Source organism: Pimephales promelas, chromosome 13 (assembly GCF_988280905.1).
Source record: "Pimephales promelas chromosome 13, fPimPro1.hap1.1, whole genome shotgun sequence".
Lineage (NCBI taxonomy): Eukaryota > Metazoa > Chordata > Actinopteri > Cypriniformes > Leuciscidae > Pimephales > Pimephales promelas.
Genome location: NC_142781.1, coordinates 26,502,192 through 26,524,411, shown reverse-complemented (window position 1 = coordinate 26,524,411; position 22,220 = coordinate 26,502,192). Strand labels below are relative to the sequence as shown.

General features: G+C 33.5%; 1 protein-coding gene across 1 annotated transcript in view; it reads right to left on the bottom strand.

Annotated features, from left to right (window-relative positions):
- Positions 1-226: 226 nt before the first annotated feature.
- The window catches only part of adgrf6 (adhesion G protein-coupled receptor F6), a 62,906-nt gene continuing 40,912 nt past the window's right edge, over positions 227-22,220 (bottom strand). The window contains exons 91-128 of the mRNA XM_089118775.1: positions 21,358-21,504; positions 20,712-20,858; positions 20,401-20,547; positions 19,804-19,950; positions 19,359-19,505; positions 18,701-18,847; positions 18,390-18,536; positions 17,750-17,896; positions 17,438-17,584; positions 16,799-16,945; positions 16,491-16,637; positions 15,864-16,010; positions 15,145-15,291; positions 14,806-14,952; positions 14,491-14,637; positions 13,910-14,056; positions 13,499-13,645; positions 13,155-13,301; positions 12,718-12,864; positions 12,072-12,218; positions 11,757-11,903; positions 10,998-11,144; positions 10,412-10,558; positions 8,594-8,614; positions 8,217-8,360; positions 7,464-7,573; positions 6,869-6,930; positions 6,625-6,764; positions 6,298-6,495; positions 4,685-4,876; positions 4,398-4,538; positions 4,117-4,292; positions 3,854-4,024; positions 1,508-2,857; positions 1,220-1,261; positions 1,031-1,093; positions 868-934; positions 227-722 (exon numbers count right to left, since the gene is read on the bottom strand). Of these exons, the coding sequence (XP_088974901.1) occupies positions 637-722; positions 868-934; positions 1,031-1,093; positions 1,220-1,261; positions 1,508-2,857; positions 3,854-4,024; positions 4,117-4,292; positions 4,398-4,538; positions 4,685-4,876; positions 6,298-6,495; positions 6,625-6,764; positions 6,869-6,930; positions 7,464-7,573; positions 8,217-8,360; positions 8,594-8,614; positions 10,412-10,558; positions 10,998-11,144; positions 11,757-11,903; positions 12,072-12,218; positions 12,718-12,864; positions 13,155-13,301; positions 13,499-13,645; positions 13,910-14,056; positions 14,491-14,637; positions 14,806-14,952; positions 15,145-15,291; positions 15,864-16,010; positions 16,491-16,637; positions 16,799-16,945; positions 17,438-17,584; positions 17,750-17,896; positions 18,390-18,536; positions 18,701-18,847; positions 19,359-19,505; positions 19,804-19,950; positions 20,401-20,547; positions 20,712-20,858; positions 21,358-21,504 (6,344 nt within the window). The 3' untranslated portion in view covers positions 227-636. The remainder of the gene's footprint in view (positions 723-867; positions 935-1,030; positions 1,094-1,219; positions 1,262-1,507; positions 2,858-3,853; positions 4,025-4,116; positions 4,293-4,397; positions 4,539-4,684; positions 4,877-6,297; positions 6,496-6,624; positions 6,765-6,868; positions 6,931-7,463; positions 7,574-8,216; positions 8,361-8,593; positions 8,615-10,411; positions 10,559-10,997; positions 11,145-11,756; positions 11,904-12,071; positions 12,219-12,717; positions 12,865-13,154; positions 13,302-13,498; positions 13,646-13,909; positions 14,057-14,490; positions 14,638-14,805; positions 14,953-15,144; positions 15,292-15,863; positions 16,011-16,490; positions 16,638-16,798; positions 16,946-17,437; positions 17,585-17,749; positions 17,897-18,389; positions 18,537-18,700; positions 18,848-19,358; positions 19,506-19,803; positions 19,951-20,400; positions 20,548-20,711; positions 20,859-21,357; positions 21,505-22,220) is intronic.

Here is a 22,220-nt window from a genome sequence, read left to right as displayed (position 1 = left end):
AAACAGGTGAAAGAGACACATTTGGCCGTTTAGCCCCATAGACTGCCATTCATTCTGCTCTCGCCCGCGATCACCTCCAGTGGAATTCTACTGGAACTGCAACCAAGATGATACACAATGGGGCTAATAGGAAGTGCCAAGGCTCTCCGTTAGACGGGCTCCGGCATAACCCTATTAGCAACTACAAAATAAATATAAAATAAAGAGGCATTTCATTGCTGGTGTATCTGTTGCATTTACATTTTATTATAGATTTTTTATAAATAAACCATACAGTGTAGAACAGCATAAAGACACCAACCTTTCGACAAACCTGATGATTTAAAATGGCAAAGAAAAATACATTACATCAAATAAGCCAGAAAACACAAATAAAGCAATTTCTATATTAATTATATAATTTTTCTGTTATAAATGAGTGCATCAATCATGCAAATCACAGCATTATAATAAAACATATCCCATATTAAACATTAGATCTGTAAATTATAATCCATTTTTATTCATACTTCAGAACATAGAAACACTACTTCCCATAAATAAGTAACAGATTGTAGAGTTTATATACTTGCAGTATAGAAAACTTGTTTGGAAAAGGCTGTTTAATATTTAATAAAGTAACAGTTAATGTGCTGATTATGCATTCATAAAAGTATCTGAGCCACCAGAGCTGTTTGAAGATCTTGCTGCTGCTGAGCTGGCTTCAGATACATTGTACATATCTGAAAATAATTATTTTCATGTTATTTAAAGTAATCTTGTATGCCATATATATATATATATATATATATATATATATATATAAATTAAATAATATATATATATATATATAAATTAAAATGTATCAATTATAATTGCAAGACTTACTTCTTCTCCTACGTATCCTTTGAAAGAAACCCAGCCCGCTTGAAGATGATGGTCCTCCACTAGTACTCTGTAATACAGATATTTAAGATATCAGTTGTAAACTGAGTACATCTATTATTAGGAAAAACTCATGGATCAGATGCATTGTTTTGTTGCCATTTACCCTGGTTTGGTTAGAGCTGGTAAGGTTCCTTAGTGACAGCCTTCCTGCCAGTGCCTCACGGATCTGTAACCATATGTGACAAAATGAATTAAAGCACTGCGGGTAGAACTGAATGCTTATAAGATCATTGATAACAATGATTAACACAATTGTTTATCAAATTGCAATGTAATAAAAATCAATTCATACCTTGCTGTCTAACAGCGTTCCAAACACCAATATAAAGAATCCCTGCAAAAGTATTACAAAAATATGAGCAACATTTTATAAATAAATAACACTAGATGCAATGCTGTTCAATTTCATATTCATAACAACATTGGAAATAACTTAATGCATCTTTCTAAGGCTTTAAATTGGATTGTTGTAATGACAGAATATCATAATTGTTGCATTATTTCTGTTACAATTATTGCTTTAAAGCTAGCATTTAAAAAAGCAAAATATAATCTATAAAGTCAAAACAGAAAGTGATACCTGCAGTGAATTGAGGAGTGCAAACACCACATGAATGCCTAAGTCACGGGAAAACATGGTTCCAATTCCAAATGCCCAAGTTAGACCAAAGATAGGAGTCAATATGGCCACACATCGGGCAATGACCACCAGGGCATGTTTCTCATCCGGCTGAGTTGTGGTACCAACTCCTCTTCTCAACATCTTATACAGAACCACAATCAAAACCACAAGGTTTATGGCTACAATAGTGAGAGCTGGAATCACAAATGCCAGCAGGGCCTTAGATTCATTAAAGTTCAGCCAGCATGCTAATTCTTTCGTGATATATTTCTCAGGTCCAGCTGTCGACGCAACAGTAATGACCGCTATGAGCAAAGGCGCACCATAACCGACTATGAAGGCAATGGCCATCATTCTGGCCCTTGACATTTGGGACAAGACCATGACTGTCCGGTAAAAGAGCAACAGCGCTGAAATTAACATCCAGAAGAAAAGAGCCAGGTAAAAAAAGTGCATGAAGAAAACCGCTGGACTGCAGCGACCCACTGATGTTGGCTGCTCTTGTTCTGCGACTGCGGCTCCAATGATAAAACAGATGTTTGCGATCAGCAGGGACACGGCAATGTTGACTATGGACACATGTCGCATGTAGGATGTGTCATTTCTTGTCATTGACTTCCACACGATAATCTCGATGATGAGGCACAAAATCAAGCTGGCCATTGAAATAGTTACACCAATGTATGTTATATAGGCTAAGACATCATTCTTCTGGGAAAACGGTGACATTAGGATTGAAAAGGAGGTTGTGTGGCTGCATTCACATGTAACCTTGCCAGTTTCATTCCCTGAGGGCTTTACTTCACATCCATTGGAATCCCATGCGTCAAGACTGAAGTTCCAAAAGACACATTGAGGATTTCCCAAAGAGGCATTCGTAGTGTCAAACGCAAAAGAAATGTTGTTAACCATTGGGTTCACCTTAACAACAACCACATCTCCGTTGATGCGTACGTTATTATTAGTGTCATTTTTATTGCTAGTATTACGAGTAGGTAGGACATTATCAAGAGTTGTGAAGATTATGGTGGTTATGGAGGTGGACACAGGAATCTGTGGTATCAGAATCTCAGTAGTTGAGTTTGGCAGTTTTGATATTTGACTATATGAGGAGCTGTTTGTTACAATTTTATTCAACTCAAGAGAGGTTTCGCTTATTGAAAAATTGTCTTTTGTGAGACGGTCGCTTATATTCTCAATAGCGCTCAGAAGTGCAACGCTGGCGTTTGATGTGTTGTTGGCATTCAATTCTGTCCATGATGAACTGCTTCCTTCTGAAACAAGGACATTCACTGCCGTAAGGAAATCCTGGAAATCAAATTGAAAATAATGTTTAGTAGAAATCATTTTCATCAGATGGGATATCAAAGATAATGTACAAACATTATATTATGATAAAAAAAAGTTGGTAACACTTTCTATGAAAACCGTGCTTATAATGAATTGTAGCTCCATTTATACTTATTTATAAATGTATTTATAAAGACTCAGTAAGACCTATACTGCATTATAAGAACAGTTATAGTTACATTTATATTATTTTTATAAAATTAAGCCATGCATTACTTTTCAATGTGCATGCTCATAATCCATTATACACTGATTTATAAGTTATTTATTCATTACTCAGTCGTATGGTTCCCTGAATGCATTTATAAAGATGCAACCTGCATTGCTATCATGTTCTATATTACAGTTACAAATTCTGTCAAATAAGTGATATATATTGTTATTAATAGCCGTGTTATGTTCTTCTTATAAATAATTATTGTTAGGTATAATACCGTTAATAACCTCTATAAATGCATCATTGATGGCTTTAAGTAAAGTGAAAACATGGGATGCTAATGTTAAGAAATCATGAAGATGTGCTCATTTTAAGTTGTTTATTTGAGGAGATTTTAATAAATCAAGATTACCATTCATGATCTCTAATGCAAACATTAGACATTAAAGATAATTAATAACTCATTGGTACAGCAAACAAGGGTCTCTGGAACTCTTTTATTGATAATTTAAAAATCAGTGTATAATTGATTATGAGCATGCACATTGAAAACGCAAATGTAAGACTTAATTATAGAAATAATATAAATGTAACTATTACTGTTCTTAGAATGCAGTGTAGGTCTTTATAAATATATTTATAGAAGAGCAATACTTATAAGTATAAATTGAGCTATATATAATTCATTATAAGCATGGAATTCATAGAAAGTGTTAACAAAATGTTTTTTTTAAAAGTAGTTACAGTGGCTAGCCACAGTTTGACAGATGTATTTCATGCATACATAATGTACGTACCTTCATCACAGGCTCACCGATGACAATGGATTGTGAGACCTTAGCAATTCTTACAAGTATGTCAACAATTTTTTCGACAGTCACAGAAGACTGTGTTATCTCGTCTTTATTGTTCACTGTAGCATTGCTAAGCTGACTAATAACCTCAGGTATCTCTTGTGGAACCAAATTCTAATAAAAGAAAAGAAGAAATGTAAATATCAGAAATATTTGAAATGGACAGTTGATTTATTTTTCACTAATACGTAGATGTTAAAGATTACCTCAACTTTCTTTTCAATTTCTATGATAACCTGAAGTATACAGTCCCTGACAGTCTCCGACCATACAGATGATTTACATCGATAAGTTATAGTGCCTTCTTTGCCTTTTTCACAGGGTCCTTTCACAATGTCATCTTCTTTTCCATCTCCAAGTGTATTATTGTTACAGGTCAACACTGGAGAAAATATTTGATCGATTTTTAGAAAAACAATTATTTACAATTAAAACACTTATTATAGAACATTCAGCTGCATCAAATTATGAAAAACTGAAGGTTTACCTTCTTTGACTTTCTGAATTTTGACTTCGCGCTGGCCATAAGACAAGCTTTGAAGGGCAGCGATCTTGAGTCTGCATGTAAATTCTTCAGGACCACAATCTGTGCTCTTGATTTCATGTTTTAGTGTGGCGCATGTCCCACCTAATTCCATAAAGGGTAAATATAATCATTGGGGGAAAAAAATACTAAAACATACATTCACCATGGTGAATTCAATAAAGCTTGTCACTTGCAACTGAAATTAGTAAAATTTTTATAAGAATGTATTGTCTGTCTGTAAGTACAACCTGGAGATGTCTCTTCACCAGTATTCCACACCACAGCATAGTTTGGTTCGCAGCATATCAGCTCCACGGTCTGATCCTTACACTGAAACTGTCTTTCGTTTTGACCCACATTAATATTGGGAAGTGTGGCAATAACTATATCTTGCCACAGAATGTAATTTATTTCCCTTTTAATGATACATGCATATATACCTGCAAGTAAAAATAAATAAATAAGTAACGAAATATTGCAGAAACATGCTCCTTGTTGCTATAGTAGACACAGAACCAATGAAAATAATGTGAAGCTAAAAGCTCAACTATAGACTCCTCCAGACCACAAATCAGTCTGGATATGTTTATATTTGGACATATTTCCCTCGGCTAAAAAAAACCCATCTTGACCAATCTATCCTTAGTAATTTTAGACCCATCTACAAATTACCTTTTATTTCAAAGCTCTGAGAAAGAGTTGTATACTGTCAGTTGAATTTCTATATCAGTATGTCCAATATTTTAAATACTTTTCAGTCGGGTTTTAGATCAATACATAATACGCAATACAACATTTTATCTACCAGCTAAAACTGACATTAGTTATGCTTCGGATGCGCTTAAAAATTAGAGGAATGGGATTCCTCAAGGAGAGTGGAGGTTTCACCCCGGATCGGTGCGTATGATTTGGGATCGATTCGGGAGGGTGGACGTATATGACTAATTAGGGGAAACTGAATGGAATAGAAACTGAATAGAATTATTTAAACTATTTTGTGGATATATTTAAACCACATTTAAAAAAAATACTGTGGGCATATAGCGATGGATAATCAGATTAACTATGTTTAAAACCACGATAACACCTTTGTGATACAGGTGATACCATTTTTAAAAGTCATTGTAAATAATATTCCAATAAATTGACTTGTTTGCAATGCGTATTAACATTGTTAGATTGTCTTATAATCCTCCATGAATCAAATGCCCTGCTGATGTTCACCATAGTCAAATATGTATACTTTTAGATATCAATTTTCTGATTCCACTATAAAGTATTTTAAACAAATAATAAAAAAATAAATAATAAACTAACCAACAGTGGATAATATGTAGCCTATGTGCACATATGTGGATAGCATTTTATCAGATAAAGATGAAGTAATGCTAACTATACTGGCTGATACTGAAAAACAAACCAAATATCGGTAGACCACCACAATGTGACATTGTCATGATTGAAGCGTCTATAATACTTTTTTTTTTTTTTTTGTCTTTTGCCATTTTGTAGTCTGATAGCCCAGATTCCTGGTCACTTTCACTGTATGGAAAAGAGCAGCTAATTATTTCTTATTTGGTGCTTCATGGAAGGAAGTAACTTTTAATTATTGAACGAACACAAAGTACAGAGTTGATCATGATTCATAAGCCAGAGTAAACAAATACTGCATGTCTCAAGCTTTGACTTACACCCAAGTAAAGTGGTACCAAGTATAGCAGACCTAATAAATAAAAGTAGACTGTTCCACAGCTTTAGGCCAGATAACAAATATGCAAAATTGACACATAGCGTTAATCTTGACCTATGAACATTCAACATGTAAGATATTATTGTAAGGAAAAAGATACATGTGACTCACCTTTGTCTTTCTCTTCAACTTTTTTCACAGTGAGAATGCTACCATCTTCTGAAGTAGTAATGGAGTATTTTTCGTTCTGTATTATAACGTCATCATTCCATTTCCAACTTATGTCACCAAGAACAGAAACTGGGCGTTTACATTCCAGTCTCATATCTTGCTCAGGATACCATGGTGTAGAGGAAAAAGTGGTGTTTTCTGAAAGTAAAATCCATAAACCTTTTATTTTTATCTTTTTCATTTTTATTAAAGGTTAGTAGCAATAATCATGTTTATAAAAAATATAAAAATGGTAGAACTTTCCAGATTATATACTGACTACCTTACCACTTTCAGCAAAAGCATCCACAGCTACAGGATATCCACTGGATTTGAGATTTTTGGCAACCTCATTGTTTGTATCTGCAAAAGTAGCTGCGCTGCTGATTGTTGAAGATACTTCATAGTCTACTATAATGCTACCAGGCCTTTGGAGCAACACACAAATCACAACAATAAGAAGACTGTCTTAACACAAGCTGTAAAAACCAAAATGGACCTTTTGAGTCAAAGTTTAGATTGTAGACCTTACCTGAAGCCAGTGACACGTACTGAACCTTTGAACGTAGGCACAGTGTGGTAAGTTGTGTTAATCTGTACAAAGTAAGAGTAACCACTGTACATTAGGAAGAACCTCTGATAAAATGTAAATGAAAGTATGCCGTCTAATATGAAATTACTCTGTGGCAAGAACCAGAGATATATAGAGACTAAACCTGACCATGCAGAAAATGATCATTCTTTGGGCTCCACTCTTGTCATTAGATGGATATCTTTATGTTATCTGGTCTGGATAGTTATTTATGTATATAATGTGTTACGCCATGTGATGAATGGTTTTTTTATGTGTTTTATGTGTTTATCTGGTGTTTGATGCAGATTGCTCCAATTAGTTAGCAGATTATTTTGTTTGTTATTTTTGGGCCCCGTTTCCTGAGGTAATTTGCATTATATTTTAATTACACTATTATTTGCTTCTCGCTTCATGGTTACCATTTTTGAAAATCAAAAAAGTTGTGACTCTGGGTCTGGAGATGGATACATCAACGTCTCCCCTAACTGTTGTTGTTCGTTTCTTTAAGTATAAACAATCAATACATTTTCTACACAAAATATGAAACACTTACCACTGACTGAATATCACCAGCATAGCGTTGGTACTTCTCTGTTTTGGGGTCGCTGAGACTGGTATCAAAATCTTCTTCTAATTTCATTGACATTTTAACTGTAAACGGGACTAAACAAGACAAAAAATGCATTTATTTATCTTTTTCTGTCCCTTTTTCCATTTCCATTTATGACTATCAGCAGGACAAAGTAATGGCGGTGGATTCAAAAACACATGAGCAAAGAAACAAGCATTTTTGTATACCTGTGATCTGGTAGAGATAAAAACAATTGATAATTAGCATCTCTGTTCATGTGTTTTTGTATTCACTGTCATCATTTTGCCTTGTTGATGTTCAAAAATATGGCGAATGAACTAAAAAAAAATCACGTGAATGAAACGTGAATGAGGAATACATTTTTTGTATAAATAGGCTTTATGGAACAATTAACAAAAACACAGTAATTACAATAGATTTGTTTTCCCCCAGGCATTCTAATTTTGCTGTATATACATTCTGGTGCTGTCATCAGTTTAGAATATTTCAGCAAAATAAAACAAACACGCAAATAATTATAAACCTAAAATTACATATTTTCTATGATTTTCTGAATTCACATAAAAAATATAACAGCGTGCTCAGAGTGAGAAGCACACACACACACACACACACACACATCATGCACACACACTTGGTTGTGTCTACAATTTGTTTTCCTGAACAGATTAAAAAAAATAACTTCATTTTTTCATTCTTCTTTTCAGAACATACCTGGTTCTTTAATAGGTGCAGTTGTTGTTGTTGTAGAAGTTGTGGTTATAGGAGTTGTAGTAGGTGCTGTAGCTGTAGAAGTTGTAGTTGTATTGGGTGCTGTAGTTGTAGTTGTTGTAGTAGGGTTCATAGTTGTAGAAGGCACTGTAGTTGTAGTAGGGTTTGTAGTTAAATTAATAATGCATTAATCATTTATCTGGGTGACATAAGTAATTTGAAAAAAGCTTGCACAGCTCCTCTGTGATAAAAAAAAAACATGCTCTGGTATGGAAAATAATTAATTTGACATTCTAATAACTGTAAAAAGGTATTACTTTATGCATGTGTCACCATCAAAAACATTTAGTGGTATATCAGGTCTTTTCTACAGTACATACCTGGTGCTGTTGCTGTTATTGCTGAAAAAAATGAGGAAATAAAAAAAATTGTACAATGTAATTTATTTCTTGAAAAAATGACACCAATAATCAAATGTTAAAAATTATAGAGCTAAAGGTGCACTAAGGAATTAGATGTTTATTTGACAGCCTAGATTGTCTCTTCCTAAACAACAACCATATTTTTCGTACTATAAGTCGCTTAGAGTATAAGTTGCACGAATGCGTCATGAAGAAGCGCATTTATTGATTTGTTGTTAAAGCACCAATCTGTGTACTCATTCCTCCAGCTCTGGCCATCTTGCTTTCAACCAGATTAGCTTTTTTTTATTTTCTTCATTATAGTTAAGGGGGTCACACACAGGACGAGAAGCGCAGCATCGCGTCTAAGACAACTCGACGTATCGCACATCGAACGTGCACTTTCTCCATTTATGGACGGCAATATTGTTATGTTTAAGGACATTATGGAATTACATTGTGGTGGTGATGGCGCAGTGGTTAAGACCCATGCCTTTGGTTCGACTCCACTGTCAGACACCAATGTGTCCGTGTGCAAGACACTTAACCCTAGTTGCTCCAGAGGCGTGCGACCTCTGAGATATATAGCGATTTTAAGTCGCTTTGGATAAAAGCCTGACGATATATCGGCCTGGTTCTAATATAAACATTGTCAGTCATTATGAATTCATTGTGATAAGTCGCACCTGATTTCCATTACATAGGAGTAGACGTTAAAACTTCATGCTGATTTGTACTCCGCCAAGTACAATTTGTATTTCGCCAAGATAAACACAAACTAAGACGTAGCTTTATAGTAAAATATGAACGTAACTGTAACTATGCAAACTATACAGATAAACCAACAGACTCTTCAAGTTTTTCAAGAATTATACGAAACTGTAGCATGGCGGCCTGTACATAGCCAGCCAGAATCTTTCCGTCTCAACCACAGCCAGTTGCTGCTCCTCTCTGCTGCTTCAGATAAGTTCTTTACAGTGCAACGCAACTCTTGGCCACTGAATCCGACGTCTCTGCAGAGCACTCGCAGAGTAGCATTTACTGTTAATCAAAACTGGAAATGAACACAACCGTTGCAATTTGATCAAAGCACTGAGCTTCTTACATTCTTACAAAAATGAATCTTTAAAAAATGTTATTATAGGTAACTGACAAATAACACAGTTTCAAGTAAATTTTACTTGAATTTTAAACCTTGGGTAAAATGCTACGAGTGTCCTGCAGATGCCGCGTGAGCTCGTTCAGCGCTGTTTCAATCATTTTAGAGGGATCAGCCATCCCTCACAACCAAACAACCACCGGATTTACACAGTTCACAAAGATCATACAAACATGGAATAATCACATCCCCGAAGACACAACTGGTCAGACTGTCTCACAACAGACCGTAATATAATACCAATCTTTGAGATAAATCTGAGATCACCTCAGATTTAGTTGAACCAAATTGAGCAAAACCAAAAAAATATAATAAAAGTATAATAAAACCAAAAAATATTAATTATGAGCCTCTCCTTATTCCTTTATTTTTTGGGATTTCATATATGTAGCATTAGCTGTTTTTAGCTAATCATTCCTTTGCATGTGTTATTGCTGTTTATAGGGAGGTTTGGGTCTGTTACATTATATCCACTCTTGCACAAGTAAGCGTGAGTCCATATGTGAAGGTCAGTTGTCATTCTATGGCATTTTTACAACAGAATACTTAATTTACCAAAATGATTTTCCAAATTAAAAATCACATGGATGGAAGCTAAAATTTGAATCATGGCTGGAGGAAGAAAATATGAATATTACCTGTACATGGGTTATTGATGCTGATGGTGAGATTTGAGTTTGTTACAGTGAATCCATCCAAACATGAGCAATTGTGACTTCCTATTACATTTGTGCAGCTGGAATCTGGACCACATACAGATGGACTGACCCGACATTCATCTATATCTGGAGTGGAAAAAAACAAAGCAAAGTTAATGTATAACATAAAGATAGAAGTACATAAAACATGAAAGACATCTGTATTTATGCAAGGTTAACAAGAACTGAGAACAAATTTAAAAGATTTCTGGCTTATGTATGTCCAAAACACATAACGATGAAAATAATAACATGCACTGAGATGAAAATAATTATTGGGGAAATGTAGTGAGTTTTTTTGTCAATCTTCACACAACAGACTTCCACAATAAAACATTCACAGTTTTATTAAGAAACATCTCAGATTGTGTTTTAGAATACATATTCTTTGGCGATGTTCCTTTAAAAACATTTTATTTGTAAAACAGAGAAACAAAATGATAATAAAACAAGTTATTAGCTTCCTAATAACCGTTTTCTTTGTAATGAAATTATTAGCACTAAGTGTTTCAGCTGTCAGTCATACCTCTACATGGGTTACTGCTGTTTATAGGGAGATTTGTGTCTGTTACATTATATCCACTCTTGCACGAGCAATTGTAACTCCCAACAGTGTTGTTGCAGATTGAGTTTGGACCGCAGACCTCTGATCTCTCGACACATTCATCCACATCTTTAGTAAAAGAAAATTGCAGGCAAAAAAAATAATAATAATAATAATCAGTTTCCTCTTTAGGTTCACTCTTTCCTCGTACAGAATGTGGAGGTCAACTCATTAACTGCCCAATCTTACAATCTAATATTTTATTTAGAATATTTTATCCAAAGTAGGAAACAATTATAAATTCATAATGTTACTATTAAAAATATATTTGTTATTTATTTTAGTAGTATTGTTTAGACTAATGGTGCACATAAAAATCTAGTTTATTATTTAATGTAAAAAAAAGAAGAGAGATTTCTGGCTTATGTATGTCCAAAACACTTGCATAACTCCTGTGTGTTGAAAACAATAGCATGCACTGAGATGAAAATAATTATTGGGGAAATGTTGGGAGTTTTTTTTTGTCAATATTCTTCACACAACAGACTTCCACAATAAAACATTCACAGTTTTATTAAGAAACATCTCAGATTGTGTTTATAATAAATTGGCGATGTTCCTGTTAACACTATTTGTAGAAAAGAGAAACAAAATGATAATAAAACAAGTTATTAGCTTCCCAATAAATGTTTTCTTTGTCATGAATTTATTAGCACTAAGTGCTTTATCAGTCAATCATACCTCTACATGGGTTACTGCTGTTTATAGGGAGGTTTGTGTCTGTTACATTATATCCACTCTTGCACGAGCAATTGTAACTCCCAACAGTGTTGCTACAGTTTGAGTTTGGACCGCAGACCTCTGATCTCTCGACACATTCATCCACATCTTTAGTAAAAGGAAGTTATGGGAAGAAGAACAGTTTGGGTCAGTTTAATCTCATTCCTTGTCATCTTTACAATACAATGCTTCATTTACAAAACTCAATGTAAATATCATATGGATAAATTCTAGATAATTATGTAAGGTTAGACTAAACACAAGTCTAAACTGTACCTCTACATGTGTTATTGATGCTGATGGTGAGATTTGAGTTTGTTACAGTGAATCCATCCAAACATGAGCAATTGTGACTTCCTATTTCATTTGTGCAGTTGGAATCTGGACCACATACAGATGGACTGAGCAGACATTCATCTATATCTAAAGTGGAAAACACATATAATGTAAAACATACAAATATAAACACACAAAAGTATGAAAGACATCTGGCATCTAACAACCTCTACATATATATTAGGACAATAAGAACTGAGAAAGGACAATAACAACATTTTTAAACACAAAATACCACAAAACTAAGATTTTGAAACTTGTATCTATGTCAAAACATTTTTTAAAGAAAATGAATAAGAATGATAAAGAAGTATGGCTTATGTGTGTCCAAAACACTTGCATAGATCCTGTGGATAAAAACACATGCACTGAAAAGAAAAATAATTAGGGGGAATGTAATGAACTCTGAGATTTTTTACTAACATCTCAAAATATGCTTTGAATATATAAATATTGCCAATGTTACTGTTAACAGTCTATTTGGGGGACTAACAAAACTAACAAAAACAAAAGAGAAGGATAAGTTTCTCAATACTCCTGTTCTTTGTCATGAATTTGAACTATGAGCTTTTGCTGTCAATCATACCTTTGCATGGGTTACTGCTGTTTATAGGGAGGTTTGTGTCTGTTCCATTATATCCACTCTTGCATGAGCAATTGTAACTCCCAACAGTGTTGTTGCAGTTTGAGTTTGGACCGCAGACCTCTGATCTCTCGACACATTCATCCACATCTTTAGTAAAAGACAATTGCAGGTAACAAATAAATAAATCAGTTCCCTCTTTAGGTTTACTCTTTCCTCGTACAGAATGTGGAGGTCAACTCATTAATTGCTCAACCTTACAATCTAATATTTTATTTAGAATATATTATCTAAAGTAGGAAACAATTAAACAATTCATGTTACTATAAAAAATATATTTGCTATTTATTTTAGTAGTATTGTTTAGACTAATGGTGAACATAAACATCTAGTTTATTATTTAATGTTAGAGACCACAGAGATATGAATCTAGAATGTACCTCTACATGTGTTATTGATGCTGATGGTGAGATTTGAGTTTGTTACAGTGAATCCATCCAAACATGAGCAATTGTGACTTCCTATTTCATTTGTGCAGTTGGAATCTGGACCACATACAGATGGACTGACCCGACATTCGTCTATATCTATAGTGGAAAAAACAAAACAAAGTTGATGTATAACATAAAGATAGAAGTACTTAAAACATAAAAGACATCTGTATGTTTTTCTTGTCAATCTTCTCACAACAGACTTCCACAATAAAAAAAGTTATTAGTTTCCCAATAACTGTTTTCTTTGTCATGAATTTATTAGCACTAAGTGCTTTATCACTCAATCATACCTCTACATGTGTTATTGCTGTTTATAGGGAGGTTTGTGTCTGTTACATTATATCCACTCTTGCATGAGCAATTGTAACTCCCAACAGTGTTGCTGCAGTTTGAGTTTGGACCGCAGACCTCTGATCTCTCGACACATTCATCCACATCTTTAGTAAAAGAAAATTACAGGCAAATAATAATAATAATAATCAGTTCCCTCTTTAGGTTTACTCTTTCCTCGTACCTTACAATCTAATATTTCATTTAGAATATTTTACCCAAAGTAGGAAACAATTATAAATTCATAATGTTACTATTAAAATATATATTTGCTATTTATTTTAGTAGTATTGTTTAGACTAATGGTGCACATAAAAATCTAGTTTATTATCTAATGTTAGAGACCACAGATATATGAATCTAAACTGTACCTCTACATGTGTTATTGATGCTGATGGAGAGATTTGAGTTTGTTACAGTGAATCCATCCAAACATGAGCAATTGTGACTTCCTATTTCATTTGTGCAGTTGGAATCTGGACCACATACAGATGGACTGACCCGACATTCATCGATATCTAAAGTGGAAAAAACAAAGCAAAGTTAATGTATAACATAAAGATATAAGTACATAAATCATGAAAGACATCTGTATCTACACAAGGTTAACAAGAACTGAGAACGAATTTTAAAAGATTTCTGGCTTATGTATGTCCAAAACACATAACGATGAAAATAATAACATGCACTGAGATGAAAATAATTATTGGGGAAATGTTGGAAGTTTTTTGTCAATCTTCACACAACAAACTTACACAATAATACATTCACAGTTTTATTAATCAACATCTCAGATTGTGCTTTATAATACATATAAATTGGCGATGTTACTGTTAACACTATTTGTAGAAAAGAGAAACAAAATGATAATAAAACAAGTTATTAGCTTCCTAATAACCATTATCTTTGTCATGAAATTATTAGCACTAAGTGTTTCAGCTGTCAGTCATACCTCTACATGTGTTATTGCTGTTTATAGGGAGGTTTGTGTCTGTTACATTATATCCACTCTTGCACGAGCAATTGTAACTCCCAACAGTGTTGCTGCAGTTTGAGTTTGGACCGCAGACCTCTGATCTCTCGACACATTCATCCACATCTTTAGTAAAAGGAAGTTATGGGAATATAAACAGTTTGGGTCAGTTTAATCTCATTTCTTGTCATCTGTACAATACAATGCTTCATTTACAAAACTCAATGTAAATATTATATGGATTAATTCTAGATAATTATGTAAGGTTAGACTAAACACAAATCCAAACTGTACCTCTACATGTGTTATTGATGCTGATGGTGAGATTTGAGTTTGTTACAGAGAATCCATCCAAACATGAGCAATTGTGACTTCCTATTTCATTTGTGCAGTTGGAATCTGGACCACATACAGATGGACTGACCCGACACTCATCTATATCTAAAGTGGAAAAAACAAAACAAAGTTAATGTATAACATAAAGATAGAAGTACTTAAAACATAAAAGACATCTGTATGTTTTTCTTGTCAATCTTCTCACAACAGACTTCCACAATAAAAAAAGTTATTAGTTTCCCAATAACTGTTTTCTTTGTCATGAATAGCACTAAGTGCTTTATCACTCAATCATACCTCTACATGTGTTATTGCTGTTTATAGGGAGGTTTGGGTCTGTTACATTATATCCACTCTTGCACGAGCAATTGTAACTCCCAACAGTGTTGCTGCAGTTTGAGTTTGGACCGCAGACCTCTGATCTCTCGACACATTCATCCACATCTTTAGAAAAAGAAAATTACAGGCAAATAATAATAATAATAATCAGTTCCCTCTTTAGGTTTACTCTTTCCTTGTACCTTACAATCTAATATTTCATTTAGAATATTTTACCCAAAGTAGGAAACAATTATAAATTCATAATGTTACTATTAAAATATATATTTGCTATTTATTTTAGTAGTATTGTTTAGACTAATGGTGCACATAAAAATCTAGTTTATTATTTAATGTTAGAGACCACAGATATATGAATCTAAACTGTACCTCTACATGTGTTATTGCTGTTTATAGGGAGGTTTGTGTCTGTTACATTATATCCACTCTTGCAGGAGCAATTGTAACTCCCAACAGTGTTGCTGCAGTTTGAGTTTGGACCGCAGACCTCTGATCTCTCGACACATTCATCCACATCTTTAGTAAAAGGAAGTTATGGGAAGAAGAACAGTTTGGGTCAGTTTAATCTCACTGTCATCTTTACAATACAATGCTTCATTTTCAAAACTTAATGTAAATTCTGTTCAAATTCTAGATAATTAAGTAAGGTTATACTAAACAAAAAATCTAAACTGTACCTCTACATGTGTTATTGATGCTGATGGTGAGATTTGAGTTTGTTACAGTGAATCCATCCAAACATGAGCAATTGTGACTTCCTATTTCATTTGTGCAGTTGGAATCTGGACCACATACAGATGGACTGAGCAGACATTCATCTATATCTAGAGTGGAAAACAAATATAATGTATAACATACAAACACAAAAGCATGAAAAACATCTGGTGTCCAACAACCTCTACATATATACTAGGACAATAAGAACTGAGAAAGGACAATGACAACATGTTTAAAAACAAGAGACCACAAAACTAAAGTTTTTTAAACTTGTATCTATTTAAAAACATTGTTTTATAGAAAATTAATAAGAATTATAAAGAAGTATGGCTTATTTATATCCAAAACCACTTGCATAGCTCCTGTGGATAAAAACACATGCACTGAAAAGAAAAATAATTGGGGGAAATGTGAGGAACTCTGAGATTTTTTACTAACATCTCAAAATATGCTTTGAATATATAAATATTATCAATGTTGCTGTTAACAGTGTATTTAGGGGTACTAACAAAAAAGAATGATACGTTTCTCAACAGTCCTGCTATTTGTCATGAACTTAAACTATGATCTTTTGCTGTCAGTCATACCTCTACATGTGTTATTGCTGTTTATACGGAGGTTTGGGTCTGTTACATCATATCCACTCTTGCAGGAGCAATTGTAACTCCCAACAGTGTTGTTGCAGTTTGAGTTTGGACCGCAGACCTCTGATCTCTCTTCACATTCATTCACATCTTTAGTAAAAGGAAGTTATGGGAAGAAGAACAGTTTGGGTCAGTTTAATCTCACTGTCATCTTTACAATACAATGCTTCATTTTCAAAACTCAATGTAAATTCTGTTCAAATTCTAGATAATTAAGTAAGGTTATACTAAACAAAAAATCTAAACTGTACCTCTACATGTGTTATTGATGCTGATGGTGAGATTTGAGTTTGTTACAGTGAATCCATCCAAACATGAGCAATTGTGACTTCCTATTTCATTTGTGCAGTTGGAATCTGGACCACATACAGATGGACTGAGCAGACATTCGTCTATATCTAGAGTGGAAAACAAATATAATGAATAACATACAAATATAAACACACAACAGCATGAAATACATCTGGTGTTCAACAACCTCTACATGTACTAGGACAATAAGAACTGAGAAAGGACAATAACAACATTTTTTTTAAACAAAAAAGACCACAAATCTAAGATTTTTAAACTTGTATCTATGTCAAAACATTGTTTAAACAAAATGAATAAGAATTATAAAGAAGTCTGGCTTATGTATGTCCAAAAACACTTGTATAGCTCCTGTGGATAAAAACACATGCACTGAAAAGAAAAATTATTGGGGGAATGTGATGAACTCTGAGATTTTTGACTAACATCTCGAAATATGCTTTGAATACATAAATATTATCAATGTTACTGTTAACAGTGTATTTGGGGGTACTAACAAAAAAAAAAAAGAATTACAAGCTTCTCAATAGTCCTGTTATTTGTCATGAATTTAAACTATGAGCTTTTGCTGTCAGTCATACCTCTACATGTGTTATTGCTGTTTATAGGGAGGTTTGGGTCTGTTACATCATATCCACTCTTGCAGGAGCAATTGTAACTCCCAACAGTGTTGCTGCAGTTTGAGTTTGGACCGCAGACCTCTGATCTCTCGACACATTCATCCACATCTTTAGTAAAAGGAAGTTATGGGAAGAAGAACAGTTTGGGTCAGTTTAATCTCATTCCTTGTCATCTTTACAATAAAATGCTTCATTTACAAAAAATAAAAGTAAATTTTGTTCAAATTCTAGATAATTATGTAAGGTTAGACTAAACACAAATCTAAACTGTACCTCTACATGTGTTATTGATGCTGATGGTGCGAGTTGAGTTTGTTACAGTGAATCCATCCAAACATGAGCAATTGTGACTTCCTATTTCATTTGTGCAGTTGGAATCTGGACCACATACAGATGGACTGACCCGACATTCATCGATATCTAGAGTGGAAAACACATATGATGTAAAACATACAAATATAAAAACACAAAAGCTTGAAAGACATCTGGTGTCTAACAACATCTACATATATACTGGGACAATAAGAACTGAGAAAGGACAATAATAACATCTTTAAACATAAAAGATGGCAAAACTACGATTTTTAAACTTGTATCTACGCAAAACATCGTTTTAAAGAAAGTGAATAAGAATTATAAAGTCTGGCTTATGTATGTCCAAAAACACTTGCATAGCTCCTGTGGATAAAAACACATGCACTGAAAAGAAAAACAATTGGGGGAAATGTTTGAGATTTTTGACTAACATCTCAAAATATGCTTTGAATATATAAATATTATCAATGTTACTGTTAACAGTGTATTTAAGGGGGACTAACAAAATTAAAAAAACAAACCAAAAGAATGACAAGTTTCTCAATACTCCTGTTATTTGTCATGAATTTGAATTATGAGCTTTTGCTGTCAGTCATACCTCTACATGTGTTATTGCTGTTTATAGGCAGGTTTGGGTCTGTTACATCATATCCACTCTTGCAGGAGCAATTGTAACTCCCAACAGTGTTGCTGCAGTTTGAGTTTGGACCGCAGACCTCTGATCTCTCGACACATTCATCCACATCTTTAGTAAAAGGAAGTTATGGGAAGAAGAACAGTTTGGGTCAGTTTAATCTTATTCCTTGTCATCTTTACAATACAATGCTTCATTTACAAAACTCAAAGTAAATTCTGTTCAAATTCTAGATAATTAAGTAAGGTTAGACTAAACACAAATCAAAACTGTACCTCTACATGTGTTATTGATGCTGATGGTGAGATTTGAGTTTGTTACAGAGAATCCATCCAAACATGAGCAATTGTGACTTCCTATTTCATTTGTGCAGTTGGAATCTGGACCACATACAGATGGACTGAGCAGACATTCATCGATATCTAGAGTGGAAAACAAATATAATGAATAACATACAAATATAAAAACACAAAAACATTAAAAACATCTGGTATCTAACAACCTCTACATATATACTAGGTCTGGGACAATAAGAACTGAGAAAGGACAATGACAATATGTTTAAAAACAAGAGACCACAAAACTAAAGTTTTTTAAACTTGTATCTATTTAAAAACATTGTTTTATAGAAAATTAATAAGAATTATAAAGAAGTATGGCTTATTTATGTCCAAAAACACTTGCATAGCTCCTGTGGATAAAAACACATGTACTGAAAAGAAAAATAATTGGGGGTAATGTGAGGAACTCAGAGATTTTTGACTTACATCTCAAAATATGCTTTGAATACATAAATATTATCAATGTTACTGTTAACAGTGTATTTGGGGGTACTAAAAAAACTAACAACAAAAAAAAGAGAATTATAAGTTTTTTCAATAGTCCTGTTATTTTTCATGAATTTGAACTATGAGCTTTTGCTGTCAGTCATACCTCTACATGTGTTATTGCTGTTTATAGGGAGGTTTGTGTCTGTTACATCATATCCACTCTTGCAGGAGCAATTGTAACTCCCAACAGTGTTGCTGCAGTTTGAGTTTGGACCGCAGACCTCTGATCTCTCGACACATTCATCCACATCTTTAGTAAAAGAAAATTGCAGGCAAAGAAATAAATTAAAAATCAGTTCCCTCTGTAGGTTTACTCTTTCCTCGTACAGAATGTGGAGGTCAACTCATTAACTGCCCAACCTTACAATCTAATATTTTATTTAGAATATTTTGTCTAAAGTAGAAAATAATTAAAACATTTCATAATGTTACTTTTAAAAATATATTTGCTATTTATTTTAGTAGTATTGTTTAGTCTAATGGTGCACATAAACATCTAGTTTATTATTTAATGTTAGAGAACACAGAGATATGAATCTAAACTGTACCTCTACACGGGTTATTGATGCTGATGGTGAGATTTGAGTTTGTTACAGAGAATCCATCCAAACATGAGCAATTGTAACTTCCTATTTCATTTGTGCAGTTGGAATCTGGACCACATACAGATGGACTGAGCAGACATTCATCGATATCTGGAGTGGAAAAAACAAAGCAAAGTTAATGTATAACATGAAGACAGAAGTACATAAAACATGAAAGACATCTGTATCTACACAAGGTTAACAAGAACTGAGAATGAATTTTAAAAGCTTTCTGGCTTATGCATGTCCAAAACTCTTGCATAACTCCTGTCTGATGAAAATAATAACATGCACTGAGATGAAAATAATTATTGGGGAAATTTTGGGATTTTTTTTTTTGTCAATCTTCACACAACAGACTTCAACAATAAAACATTCACAGTTTTATTAATCAACATCTCAGATTGTGCTTTATAATACATATAAATTGGCGATGTTATTGTTAACACTATTTGTAAAAAAGAGAAACAAAATAATTAAAAAACAAGTTATTAGCTTCCCAATAACCGTTTTCTTTGTCATGAATTTATTAGCACTGATTGCTTCATCAGTCAATCATACCTCTACATGTGTTATTGCTGTTTATAGGGAGGTTTGTGTCTGTTACATTATATCCACTCTTGCACGAGCAATTGTAACTCCCAACAGTGTTGCTGCAGTTTGAGTTTGGACCGCAGACCTCTGATCTCTCGACACATTCATCCACATCTTTAGTAAAAGGAAGTTATGGGAAGAAGAACAGTTTGGGTCAGTTTAATCTCATTCCTTGTCATCTTTACAATACAATGCTTCATTTACAAAACTCAAAGTAAATTCTGTTCAAATTCTAGATAATTATGTAAGGTTAGACTGAACACAAATCTAAACTGTACCTCTACATGTGTTATTGATGCTGATGGTGAGATTTGAGTTTGTTACAGTGAATCCATCCAAACATGAGCAATTGTGACTTCCTATTTCATTTGTGCAGTTGGAATCTGGACCACATACAGATGGACTGAGCAGACATTCATCGATATCTAGAGTGGAAAACAAATATAATGTAAAACAGACAAATATAAAAACACAAAAGCATGAAAGACATCTGGTGTCTAACAACATCTACATATATACTAGGACAATAAGAACTAAGAAAGGACAATAATAACATTTTTAAACACAAAAGACGGCAAAACTACGATTTTTAAACTTGTATCTACACAAAACATCGTTTTAAAGAAAGTGAATAAGAATTATAAAGTCTGGCTTATATATGTCCCAAAACACTTGCAGAGCTCCTGTGGATAAAAACACATGCACTGAAAAGAAAAATAATTGGGGGAAATGTGAGGAACTCCGAGATTTTTTACTAACATCTCAAAATATGCTTTGAATATATAAATATTATCAATGTTGCTGTTAACAGTCTATTTGAAGGACTAACAAAATTAAAAAAACAAACCAAAAGAATTAAAAGTTTCTTAATAGTCCTGTTATTTGTCATGAATTTGAACTATGAGCTGTTGCTGTCAGTCATACCTCTACATGTGTTATTGCTGTTTATAGGGAGGTTTGTGTCTGTTACATTATATCCACTCTTGCAGGAGCAATTGTAACTCCCAACAGTGTTGCTGCAGTTTGAGTTTGGACCGCAGACCTCTGATCTCTCGACACATTCATCCACATCTTTAGTAAAAGGAAGTTATGGGAAGAAGAACAGTTTGGGTCAGTTTAATCTCATTCCTTGTCATCTTTACAATACAATGCTTCATTTACAAAACTCAATGTAAATTCTGTTCAAATTCTAGATAATTAAGTAAGGTTAGACTAAACACAAATCTAAACTGTACCTCTACATGTGTTATTGATGCTGATGGTGAGATTTGAGTTTGTTACAGTGAATCCATCCAAACATGAGCAATTGTGACTTCCTATTTCATTTGTGCAGTTGGAATCTGGACCACATACAGATGGACTGAGCAGACATTCATCGATATCTAGAGTGGAAAACAAATATAATGTATAACATACAAACACAAAAGCATGAAAAACATCTGGTGTCTAACAATCTCTACATATATACTAGGACAATAAGAACTGAGAAAGGACAATGACAATATGTTTAAAAACAAGAGACCACAAAACTAAAGTTTTTTAAACTTGTATCTATTTAAAAACATTGTTTTATAGAAAATTAATAAGAATTATAAAGAAGTATGGCTTATTTATATCCAAAACCACTTGCATAGCTCCTGTGGATAAAAACACATGCACTGAAAAGAAAAATAATTGGGGGAAATGTGAGGAACTCTGAGATTTTTTACTAACATCTCAAAATATGCTTTGAATATATAAATATTATCAATGTTGCTGTTAACAGTGTATTTAGGGGTACTAACAAA